General features: G+C 43.6%; 2 protein-coding genes across 5 annotated transcripts; both read left to right on the forward strand.

Annotated features, from left to right (window-relative positions):
* The first annotated feature begins 1,344 nt into the window (after positions 1–1,344).
* On the forward strand, positions 1,345–4,958 carry pycr3 (pyrroline-5-carboxylate reductase 3). Its single transcript, XM_060066329.1, has 7 exons — positions 1,345–1,817; positions 2,745–2,838; positions 3,023–3,087; positions 3,521–3,700; positions 3,791–4,003; positions 4,183–4,275; positions 4,414–4,958. Exons 2-7 carry the CDS (start codon positions 2,763–2,765, stop codon positions 4,618–4,620), a joined length of 834 nt encoding a protein of 277 aa, XP_059922312.1. The 5' UTR covers positions 1,345–1,817; positions 2,745–2,762; the 3' UTR covers positions 4,621–4,958.
* Positions 4,959–5,170: 212 nt separating this feature from the next.
* On the forward strand, positions 5,171–12,672 carry eef1db (eukaryotic translation elongation factor 1 delta b (guanine nucleotide exchange protein)). 4 transcript variants are annotated; one of them, XM_060066322.1, is made up of 10 exons: positions 6,205–6,393; positions 7,103–8,288; positions 8,734–8,854; positions 9,267–9,338; positions 10,548–10,610; positions 11,443–11,527; positions 11,707–11,813; positions 11,895–12,101; positions 12,216–12,410; positions 12,545–12,672. In XM_060066322.1, the coding sequence occupies exons 2-10, from the start codon at positions 7,144–7,146 to the stop codon at positions 12,581–12,583; spliced, it is 2,034 nt and encodes a 677-aa protein (XP_059922305.1). In that variant the 5' UTR covers positions 6,205–6,393; positions 7,103–7,143; the 3' UTR covers positions 12,584–12,672. The 4 variants fall into 4 exon arrangements, with proteins under 4 accessions (XP_059922308.1, XP_059922305.1, XP_059922307.1 ...); XM_060066325.1 differs by lacking the exons at positions 6,205–6,393; positions 7,103–8,288 and adding an exon at positions 5,171–5,309; XM_060066324.1 differs by lacking the exon at positions 10,548–10,610 and having other exon boundaries at positions 6,236–6,393.
* Positions 12,673–12,845: the final 173 nt, after the last annotated feature.

Consider the following 12,845-nt stretch of genomic DNA (forward strand, 5'->3'; position numbering starts at 1 on the left):
ACATCCGGATTGTGTCGGTCCGAACAGAGCAAGTTGCATATGCGCTTTTTCCTTGGAGAGGCGACAAGGGGCAATGACACACCCACCAAACGACCCAGAAATGGTTGCAGAACCATCAGAATAACTCTCAACCTGCATAATTAATGTAATTTTGGCTAAAAAAGTTGCATAGTGGGCCTTTAAGGCCAATTGTTATTGTGTGTATTTATTGTATTGAGCTACTGGATGGCTTTATTGGTCCCCATTGTGACCAATAAAGTAGCTATCTATCTATCCATCTTTATAGCCTTAACATAGCCACACATTTACATGTATGCAGCCAGTAGTTATCCATTATAATTGAGCACAAGTTATTTCACATTTTATTGAGTTTTTTTTATTTCAACAGAACAATTGTTGCCAGACAGAGGGTGGTTGCCCTTCTTCTGCTGCGCCGTAGGCGGGCAAGGAGAAGACGAAGGGTTTGGGTGCACCCCATCAATGAACGGAGACAAGAACAGGAGGTATACCACAATCTGGTCCAGGAGCTCCGTGCAGAGAGGCACCGCCAATATTTCAATTCGCCACTAGGAAGTGTGCAATGGCAGAACCGTATGGTGTAACCTAGCCATGATGACCTATAATTTAGTTATTATCACTCTCTGGTATAAATACTCTTTTGCATATATATATATATATATATATATATATATATATATATATATATATATATATATATTATCTCTCGGGATAAATACAGTGATGTTATTGCTGTGCTGGACTCAGTAGCCAGTCTTTTTTATTGTATTGTATATTTATTGCATTTCTATGTGAAGCACTTTGAGTCTGCTTCATGTATTAAAAGTGCTATATGAATGAAGTTGCCTTGCCTTAAATAAAAATATATATATCACAAGTAATCTGGTATCTACCTACATGGTGTGATTATATGTGACTTGATTTCGTCTATTTCCCATTATGGTTAATGGTTTGGGTACTTAGTCCACCATTGTTGATTTCTCACCTGAAGATCCAATCTCCAGAGCTATGGCTCGCCAGGCAATGACCTTTTTGGAGTTGTCTTTGTAATGACGGGAACTTTGGTCATACAATTCGACATATTTTTCCACCTCGACGACCAGTCTCTCATCGTCCATTCTCGTAATTGTTTCTCACAAACGAAAGAGGGCGACATCCAGTGGTGAGGGGTAGATATGGAGGTGCCTACGGGACCTGGGATGTACAAACCAGCTTTTAAAAAGCGCTTTTTCAGGGGCGGCGACGCTAGGGAATAGAACATTGGCTCGAAGAGTAGTTGGGCGGCGCGGCGCGGAACTCTGCCGCGCCGCTGCGGCGCCGGTGTATTTAGGCTTTTAACGCGTCCGGTGGAATCAGGCCTGGAAGGCTGGAGCAAGGGAAATACGTCACGTTCTCGCTAAAGCTGGTCGTTCGTACTGGCGTACCATCCAAATGGATAGCAGCAAGGCCTGACTGGGTAGCCCTGCCCGTTCTGCCTGCGATTTGAGTTTGCCCTGCAGAAGGGTCTTCTTCAATGTCCATGGTCTTCTTTCTAGTTTCTTGCGGGAGCCAATCACCAAGCTGGCTTTTCCCCTGGCGCTATTGGCTGGTTTAACACAATGACGACAGGGAAGCGACGACAAGCAGCCAATGGCATACAGAGTCATTTGTGTTGAAGAAACTGACAGCAGCCTCTCCAAACCAACGTGTATTGAGCTTGGTCTGTCAATAGCCAGGCTTGTACATTTGACTACCAGCAAGACAGCTGTGTCAACCTGCATTTGTCTTGTGAAGAACGTGGAATACTTTAATTGGACCAGGTGAACACATAACTTATTACAGACGTTATATGCGATGTTTATAATAATTGAACGGTCTTATACGGCGATTGTTAAACATGCTATCATTCTACTTATGGTTGTCCACAACAACAACAGCACATGTGTTGTATTTCTATGAAGCCGGATCCAAAATAACATTATCAACGTTTAGTCGTCCACTGAGTTTATTGTGTTTGACTATGAAGCACCTACAAGTGCTCTACACACTTTTGCTCTGTGGTAGACATTTTATATGGCAGAATAGGATTTAGGTCAAGCTACGACAATCGCAACTCCGTGGTCATCTAGGGCAGGCGTCCTTCAATTTGGAGTACACGAGATTTTTTCTTTTCTCATTCTGTCCCTCTCAAATATATCTCCCATCGCAGTATAATATAGCTACATCCGGAAAAACCTGGCTTAGCAATATAAGGAATTGGGATATAAGAGACAGAATTGGCTTTACAAATGATCAAGGACCTTGACATGAAGTGCCTGGACTGAAGGAAAGTGAAGAACGACTAGCATTTCAAAGTAGCACACAGATGGATGGCCGCAGCCGGCTACCACAGGTTTATTGACCAACTGAATCTGCTGGAAAGTTCGTTTGTGCATATTATGCACATAAGATACAGGGTTGGTGGCTCTGAACATGATTGCAATCATGTAATCAAGCCGTCCACTAGTTACAGCAGTTAACAATATAAATCAAGAAGTGAGAGAACACTCAGACTAGGCTGAACCTTGTCAAGAATACAAATCAGAATTTTGGATATAGTTGTAGGAGTGACATCTGGCTTTTTTTGCGGCCAAATTCTGACCGTATATCCAACCAATGTGTCATTAGACCTATAGATGAGTAATTATAGAATATGTTATTCAATGTTGTTTTCTCTTCTTTGCCTCTCTTGCGCATACCTTTCGCAGGTAAGAACCGGCCCCAGTATGGATATGCCATTAAGGGTAGGATTTATTGGAGCAGGAAACATGGCATATGGAATAGCAAAGGGGATCTTATCTGGTAAGTTAAAACCGGTAGGAAGAAGAAAGAATCACTGTAAATACAAATACTTGCATGTATTAACATGTGCATATTTCATGACATTCATGTATAATTTAAGAGTACTGTATGCTTTGCTCTTGCATGTTGAAGCCGAGGTGTAGTCTAGGGTAATACATAATCAAATTTTTGATTTGCTTTCCAGGAGATGTTCTTCCTGTAAATGTTAAAGTGAGTGCCCCATCACCTAGGAACTTCGGACGATTTGAGGTAATTCTTGTCATTATTATTTTCCATTGTGAGACAAACCGTTAAGTCCAGCCCCATATGTCATGCAACAATCATAATACAGTAGCTGCTGGAAGGGACACATACAGATACGGGTATGAGGTGTGATACTGTGTTCGTATCAATACCACTGTACTCACAAATCCTTTGATACACAATACCAAAACATCAACACTGTCTATTTGCAGATTCAATGTTTTCTTACACCGGCATATCTAAAGTAACATGCCATCTTAGCTGCGGCCAGCATTGTAAATCATGGCTATATTTTCAAAGAACCGAAATGTTTGTATCTTCCTCACTTTTTGGGTCTGGTCTTGGGTTACTATGGTATACTGTGATCTGGATGGGTTTTGAGAGCATTGGGACGCAAACGTATATTGTATTCATTCATGTCTTTCATTTTTCTTGTTAGGAGTTGGGGATCTCAGTCACACACTCCAACTCTGACGTGGTCTCTGGCTCAGATCTGGTCTTCGTAGCTGTCAAGCCCCACCTGGTTCCAGAAATTCTCCTTGAGATCTCACAACTTGTAACTCAGAAACACATTATTGTTTCTGTTGCAGCGGGCGTAACATTGGCAACATTAGAGCTTGTGAGTTATTTTGTCCACTAAAGATCTTCTACCAGTCAAACGTCTAGTGAAATAATTGGAAAAATTACCATCCCCCCCTTCTACTTCTAGCTTTTGCCAAAAGATTCAGTGATCCTCAGGCTGATGCCTAACCTACCATGTTTGCTCCTGGAAGGGGCTCTCCTGTTTTCAAGAGGCTCCTCTGCAAAGCCAGAGGATGCAGCTCTACTTAGCTCTTTGCTGCAGCATTGTGGCCTAGTGGAGGAAGGACCTGAGGCCTGGATTGATGTACACACTGGACTCAGTGGTAGTGGTGTGGCCTTTGTGAGTGGTGTAGGGGAATGCATATTAATTGAAAATGAATAAGTTCGTTATAATATAGATGTATCCAAAATAATAATGGTATTGTGGGATTAATCTCCCAGTGGCTTAAACATAAAATGATGATTTCTCTCGCATGTAATTGTCATTTAATAACTTTAAAATGTTAATGTACTCTGCAGGTATATCTGTTTGCTGAAGCACTGGCAGAAGGGGCTGTTAAAATGGGAATGCCAAGTTCCCTCGCCCACAGCATCGCAGCTCAGACTATTGTGGTCAGTAGTGAAGCTAGCACTGTTCCATTTTGGACTGTCTGTTTCTTTGTTTTCATTAGTTTTGTTGTATTTCTGGATATAGAGCTGTCTCAACAATAAACTTCTCTGTGGATGTCCCTGTGTTGCTTTCCGTTGCAGGGTGCCGGCAAATTGTTACGTGACACAGGAAAGCATCCTGCTCAGCTGCGCTCTGACGTTTGCACGCCGGGAGGGACAACGATATATGGACTTCATGCGCTGGAGCAAGGGGGTCTGAGGGCAGCAACCATGAGTGCAGTGGAATCTGCGACAGAGAGAGCCAGGGAGCTTGGCCAAAAGTCGGCAGGAGCTGGGAATAGCAACTGATGATGTTGTCTTTACCGATTAAAATGGATGAGTCCCACTCCAGTCTTAACTTTTCAGAGCCTGCAAGCAAGCAGACCTTTTCCACCAACCAGCCAAACTTCACAGAGGAACCAAATTGGTCTCTGTTTTTGCCTTGTATCGGTTTCATCTTGATAGGTTATTATCATAATGGGTAAACGGTAACACAATCGTTTTATTCACATTTAATTTAATCCTATTGCTAACATTTGTTTAGGCCACTTCATTCTCTTACGAATTTAATAAAACGATAATAGTGAAGTTATTGAACTTCCCTATTACAATCATTGTTGATATAAGAATAAAACTTGATAACCGAATTTATGTAGTGGGCCACATTTCTTTATTGCAATGTGAGGATCTGTGTTTCACACTTATAGTAGATTTCAACCTAAAGTGCTTAACCTTTCCATAGAATTGTGGCATAGCTTGTTTTTGGCCATCTACTAACCAAGTATTACAATCAACTGAAATGTGTGGCAAATAACGCACAGTTAAATCGAGAATCACATGGGATTTATGATATATTAAATGATAAGTGTCCCCTCCCCCAACCTCCCGACATCTCTGCTTGAGCCTTGATCGTTTCCTTGGCTTCCTCCTTCCCGTATCGCAGATAACCGGCGGACCACGCGTGTCACATCGTCCCAATTCATATACCCAATACAACAGTAAGTGTCGTCGACGTTCAGTGACAGCAATAGTTTCGATATTTGTGTTTGATAGTCCTTAATTTCTGTGTAAAATGAAGCCCTTAGTTTGTGGCTAAACGGTCATATTGGTATAAACGAAAGTGCTAATACTGCTAGCCTTAGCTAGCAATCGGCAAATCAGAATGAAGCAACTAGCATGGTCAGTGATAACCATTCATTGTATAACCCTTTGATAACGATCTGATTTGATGTTATGCTAAACATAATAAGCGCCCTCATTATCGGTTAGATGACCCACACACAGATGAAATCTGTATCACTCTAAGGTGAGCAGAGCTCAACCTTCGATATCGTCAGTATTGAAGGTGGTCGACTCCCTTCTCGACCTGTATGTGCAACGTTGCATGTTTTATTCGGACACAAATTCAGACGAAGTGTTAGATTTACTGGGTATAATCTAACATAAAATGATAATAATAATAATACGTGATTACCGACGACATCCCTTGATGGCAATCATTCCCATCCCTTCAAGGGATGTCTGCCACATCATTCCCATCCTTCAAGGGAGGTGGGCCCTGGGAGAGATTTAAATGATGGCCATCAAGCGATGTCGGATCTGGACGGTTATTAATATTACTGGCATTGGGCAGGAAAAATTACTGGGTCTTCTGCACCATTCATTTGTTAATATTGTTCCAGATGTGTCGGTTGATATCACACATTGAGTGCTTGATATTTGGCCTACTGCTGCTAGCTTCACAAAGTCACCATTGGATTACAATTATGTTTTAAACAGCACTTTAAAACAGAACTATGTTTTATTAATCTAATTCTCTAATTTAACCATACCCGTTATTTCCTCTTTTTTTTCATGCTTTCAGAGTTGGACAAGTGAGTTGTATATATTGAATCAATTTGTACTCATTTACTTTTATTTATTTGATAAAACTGCTTGTATTCCCCATGTTGTCATTTATTGTATTTGCGAATAAGTGATTGTTTAATTTGTCTTTTTAATGGCTTGCGGATTAATGGATGAAAAGAACGCGCTTAGCATTTGGATTTAGTATTTTGTTTGAATTTAACAGTTACACTTAAGGTGAGTCTCCCCCCCACACCCTTATTTTTGAATACACATGAAATGTCTTCCCAAATATGTAATTTATTTATTTGTCCATTTATTTAAGCCGTTGTATTTGGCTCAGGCTTTGTATCAGGTTTTGTATGAATGTGAAAAACACAATTGATTAAAACTTCAAGGAAGGCATTTCTTGTGCAATGAAACTACAGTATTTTAAGCATGGCTGGTGTACTAATATATCTTGGAGTCAACCGTATTTTCAGCTTCATCTCAACTAATATTCTTTGCATGTCTCTGAACATCAGTGTCACTAAGAACAATATTCCAAACAATGCTTATTTAAAAATGTCATGACTTTATTTACTACTTCATGTCATTTATTCTTTTCTAGAGTGAAATGCATGAGATATCCTTATCCAATTCCATTTACCTTCTTGAGGAACATGAAGCATGTTTTTGAAATAAATTTGTTTTTGGATTTGGTCTTCTAAACTGTCACACATCTGCATGTTCTGCTTCCAACGAGTTTGTCTGATTGATTAATTGACTCTTTGGTATGCCTTACTTCTTGGGCTGCTTAATGTTCAAATGCAGTTATTGACAATGACTGTAGCACAGAGTCTAATGAATACATCTGTATGTCTCTCAACCGTCATGGATGCTGAGTAACTAATCCAAGAGCCTGTCCCTGTTATTCTCTTCTTTTCTGCCTGGCTCAAACCCAAAGCCATCAAGAAGAACCTCTTCCCCCTCCCTAAGTGCCCTTCAATGGATCATTCTGAGTGTGCTCCCTCTGCTTGCCACGGTCAAATGGATGCTCCCTCTAAAATCGCAGGAGAAGGGAGAAAAAAATCAGAATCTGGTCAAGGAAAAGTGGAAGCGGCTTCCTCCTCCCCGGAGAGTGGAAGCGCCAATGGCGAAGGGAAACGCCCTGCAAAAACCCGGCGCCGCCGGAAGCGTTCGTCGAACCCAGAGCTCCAGCTTGAGGGAAAGGCCGGAGGAGCAGCTAAAGGCAGAGGGGAACCGGAGCAGGGGACCTGCCGGGCAGCTGACACTGCCTTGTTTGGCTTGCAGTCAGAAACTGCTTCTGTGTGGCTAGAGAGTAGCGTCTATGAGCAGGCCGAAGGCCGTTATCAATGCTGGCTCGCCCTCTCAGTCAGTCGTGGCACTGAGCCCTACGGATCCAACACCCCCACTTCCCAGCCTGCCGGGTCCCCACTCCCCCTGCCAAAGGCCAGGCGTTGCCCCAGGAAAAAGCCCAAGCAACTTCCCGTCCCAGATTCGCTGAGTCTGGCCTGCCCGGCCGCCCGCCCCGCCACGCCCCCCACACCAGACGAAGGATATCAGTCGCAACAGCCGACCCCCGCCACCCCGAGCCCAAGAGCGCCCGCACCCCCAATCAATGGTCTGCCCCGCCTGGCGGTGGAGCTGCTCCAAGAGGTGTGGCTGGAGAAACCCCTGTACGACCACGCCGAGGCAGCCTTCTATCAGCATCTCTACAGCAACACCAACAGCAGTAGCTCCCCCAAATGGAACAACTCGTACGGTGCCTCGCGCAGCACCGACCACCCGCAGAGCCTCGTCGAAGAGGAGGAAGAGGACGACGCGGGGCCGGCGGAGGGAGAGGGCCAGTTGACCGCGCAGGGCAAGGCCGAGGTCTTTCACGCCCTGCATCCCATCCAGGAGGAGGATGAGCCGGGAGAGGTCGGCGAGGAGCAAGAGGTGTCTGCGGCAGGGATCCGCTACTTGATGCACCCAGACAGCGAGAGGGTGTGGCTAGACAAGTGGCGCTACGACGCGGCGGAGAGTCGCCACCACTGTCAGTGTGTGGGCACGACTGCGCTGGTGACAGGGGCTCGGAGGCCTGGCAGGAAGGCCTCCCCGGTGACCTCAAGAACCCCCCCGAGGGACAAGTATGACCCCCGAGCCCTGGAGCGTCGTGCCAGCCCATGCATTTGATTTCCCCTTTAGTGATTTCAGTATTGTCCTTTTTATTATTATTATTTATTATTATTTATTAAATCTTTTTCCTGTTTTTATTTTTTCGTAGCTTTATTTTTGCTTTGACTGATTACATTTTGTGGGTTTGTTTGATTTTGGTTCCCATTTGTGTTGTGGTTTTGAGTATAAAATACGCATGTTGTTTAAGAATTTGAGTTAAGCTGTCCGTACAATAATTTCATTGGTATTGCATTAACAGTTATATCAGAGATTTTGAGAAAAAAAAATCTCATGGTATTTTTATAGATGAGCAATTTTGGCACCACATGACATTTTATTGTTTTTCTATTGAAGAATTGTGAGACTCAATTATTTGTGTTTTGAGTTAACAATATTTTGCGATCCTTTCCTATTTAGCACCACCATGACCTCAGTGGACTTTTTCGCCCAGGACAAAATCTGGTTTGAGAAACCTCGCTATGATGAGGCAGAGAGGCGCTTCTACGAGAAGCAGCCTGGGCCTTCAGAAGAAACCCAGGTACCCACTGTTCAATACGGTCCTAGCCAGCGTCCTACCCTTCCTGCTATAGTGTATTGTGCTTTGTAGATGTTTACATTCAGGGACACTCTGGAATCAGTTTCTGTGGCAGGCTTGTATAAGCCTGCACAATAATTTTATCAGGCCCGAATGAAAGTCTTCGATAGCCTGCCGGTCTGTCTACTTACCTTTGTGCACTCTACCCATGAACTCATTGCAAATGACCAGATTCTTCCAGAATGCTAGGAAGATCCAAGTATGGAGTTAGTCTCGTGTTAGTCTCGTGCCTAGAAGTGGGGTGATTTATTTTTTTCAGTTTTATTTTAGAAATCTAGCCTCGGGATGGTTTCTCCAAGTTGCCTACTGTAGCTTTTACAACTGAAGAATAATGTCCAATATTGGTCAGTTGCAGGATGCAGGAGCTAACAGCATTCTTCAGGACATCGCAAGAGCGAGGGAAAACATCCAGAAGTCTCTAGCAGGAGTGAGTAGACTTTATTACAATACATTTAATAATTCACAAGTCACAAAGGATTTTTTTTACACGCACAAATCGAACCCGATCCGTCTTGTTGTTGCTTGACCTGCTGGTTGGATTACATTATAGCCAAGCTACCAACTGCAGGCAGAATCATACTGTGGTTGTGTGATGATTGTGTGCTCGTGTTTAAACCAACTCCCCAGTCCTCAGTAGGAGTGGGACAAAATATCGATACGCCGATGTATCGACGTCCTTCTAAGTGCGATACGAAAATCGATATGCTGGCGCTAAATATAGATATTTTTTTATAATAAAATACGGCACTCTAACCATATTTCCCTACTCCCCGCATCGCTACTTCATTGCTCCTAGAGCTGGCGCTCACACATGAATGAGGGATACTTGAGCGGAAGTTAACTAGCCAAAGACAAATATCGGAAAACTCAGTTTGGACCATAAATAAGGAAAAAATCCAGCCCTTTAACTTTTCATGGTCATTTTGTATTCATAGTTGGACATATATATATATATTGTTGTGTCAGTGTTTCCCCCGCCTTAACAACAGTAGGGCCCCGCCTTGACTACCAATGTATAAAAAATAATATTTTTAAATTATTATGCATAACAAAGTACAAAACTCTCGTAGGGAAAGAAAACGTGCTTCCATCAAGTACAGAAAATAAAGATATGTAATGCATCGGTAATAATGTTCAAAACAATAGTCATGCCATAAAGCTTTTTGAATGGAATTGAATTGGCGGCATCAGGTGGTTGTATTGCGAACTGAAACCCTCACCGAAGACACCCCCCCGCGCCGCTCCTTGACCACCTTGACTAAGACATTTTCTGGGGGAAACAATGTGTGTATTGTTCTAGGATTGTCTTACAATATATTGATTATCACAGAACCGTCTTATCGAAATATTATCAGTATGGTGGGCCATGTATCGCGTATCGTATCGTGAGGTAGTCTGTGATTCCCACGCCTAGTACTCCTCAGGATCGCCATACGTATGGTTTCTTTGAATTTGTATCATTCAAGCATGCCACCTTTCTGATTTGACTCCCTGCTCACCAATGTTTATTTTTATTTATATATGTGCATATCTGCATGTAGTTTGTTTAGTTTATTCCCTCCTTTCCTCTCCCTCTCATTTCCCGACTCTTTCTGGGCCCTAAACTCTGTGGTCCCTGACCTGACCCCCTCACCAGATGAAGACCACCCTCTGTATCAGGGGGTCTGGTCAGCCTGCCCTGAACCATCCATCCCAGCTCGTAAGTGCCCCCCTCCTGCTGTGTGCCACTGGAGTCATCTCTTGCAATCTCAACTTGCTTGTTAACCTCCGTTGGCAAAAGTATTGGGCCCATTGCACTATTGCATGGACATAATTTTACCTCAATCCAAGTTTGCTTCAATCCATCTAGTTAACCATTGGTGGATTTTTGTACATCAATGGTATGGGCCCCCCACCCGCCCCTTTCAAGCAACAAACACCTCTCCAACCAACACAAATTCAATCTCCTCACTTTACCAGGGTCTGTCCATGGTCCAGCACTCGTCCTATGTTATAAAAGAGCTTCTGGTTGAAGCTTGCACAGCGCCTGGGCCGGATACCGGAAACTGAAAACAACTTTGCATGCAAGTGGATGAATCTTTTAGAAGAGATTGGATGTGCGGAAATGTAAAGGGTATTTCTGCAGTAGTTATTCTACGAGGGGTTCGGAATATGAATGAGTTTAACACTTTTGGACAGTGTTTTTAATTTATCCAGTTTTTGTCGTCTTTGTGTAATCAATTACACGCATACAGATCGCTGCCTCCAGGGACATGATTGGTCGAAACAAACATGAACTAAAGAAAACTAAAACGCCCCGTTTGCCCAGACTAGGGATCATCTGCTGTCAGATATTTGTGAAACTAATCTGGCTACTATCCTTTGTTTTTAGTAGCTGCTGGTGAACTGTGTGTTACCCAATAGTGACTGCTTCTTTGGCTTGGTTTGAAGAGTGAGCTTCATTTCTGGTTTGTTCTCTAGATCTTGCCGTTATCCTTGTATTACTGGTGCTGACCACAGGTTTCTTTTCTTCTTCTGTGGTTACTCCTCAGACTACTGGCACGGGGGCCGGGGATCAAGGGGAACTCGTATCTCGCATGAAGACTTTGGAACAGGAGAACCAGAGCCTGCACAAAGGTGAGGTACCCCGGGGAGTTTGTGTTTTTATTTCCTTAACTTGCATTCATTCCTGTCCATTATAGACATGTTAACAAGAATACATTCATGTCAAAATTAAATGATAGGCCATAGGAAAAGGTTCATTAAACAGACGGGTTGAATTAAGTCTGACTCCTCTCCTCCCCTGGTCTGTTCAGTTGTGGAGGACCTGAGGTCAGCCCTGTCCAAGCTGGAGAGTCGAGTGGCAGTTCTGGAGAAGTCTCCGGTTGCAGCTGCGTCGGCGCCCGCTGCCCCCTGCACAAACGTCAGTCTTTTTAAACCTTTCCTTTTCCGACATGAGACTATATGTGTGAATGTGAGTCTTCATCGTATACGCATCCTCCAGGGAACTGCAACCAAGCAACAGAAAAGCAGCGCGCCAGTAGACGAGGACGACGATGACGAGGACGATGACTTTGATCTGTTTGGCAGCGACGAGGACGACACAGAAGCTGAGAAAATCAAACAGCAGCGGGTGACAGAGTATGCAGCAAGGAAGGCCAAGAAGCCCGCCCTCATCGCAAAGTCATCCATTTTGTTGGACGTCAAGCCTGTACGTCGCCGGCTCCCATTTCGCACACACATCGCATCACGAGTCGGACTCTCCTGTTCGATGGATTGCTCCTTTTGCGACCCCTGACCCCATCCTCCCACTCCTTCTTTGCAGTGGGACGACGACACGGACATGGGGAAGCTGGAAGAGTGCGTGCGCTCGATACAGGCAGACGGCCTGCTGTGGGGTGTGTCCAAGTTGGTCCCGGTGGGCTACGGCATCCGGAAGCTGCAGATCGCCTGCGTGGTGGAGGACGACAAGGTGGGGACGGATTTGCTGGAGGAGGAGATCACCAAGTTTGAGGACTACGTGAGTACTAGACAAACACACACACGAGCGTGAAGTCCGTGGATAAAGATAGGCCAAATATATGTCCACATTTTTATGTGGTTGCATGTTTTTGTTGCTGTTGTAGGCTAATGGTTTTTTGTTTCTCCTTTTAGATCCAGAGTGTTGATATTGCTGCTTTCAACAAGATCTAAGTGCAGCATGTGTTTCCTGTCTCCATCCATTCTCTCTGCTGATTGTGAACGCTTCATGTTCGGTTAATAATAAAGACTCTTGCACTTCATCTCCCCTGTCCAAAGTGCATTCTTATTAATGTTTTATTACTTTTTTTTTTTTTTTTTTTTGTTTATTGCAAAATATTTTTTTCTGCCTTTTGATTTGAATGTTCACATGTTACCGTCATTGATAAAAACCTGGCAGTTGACTCTTGACATCAACATTATCTTAATAGGGTTA

This window comes from Gadus macrocephalus, chromosome 12 (genome assembly GCF_031168955.1).
Source record: "Gadus macrocephalus chromosome 12, ASM3116895v1".
Taxonomy (NCBI): domain Eukaryota; kingdom Metazoa; phylum Chordata; class Actinopteri; order Gadiformes; family Gadidae; genus Gadus; species Gadus macrocephalus.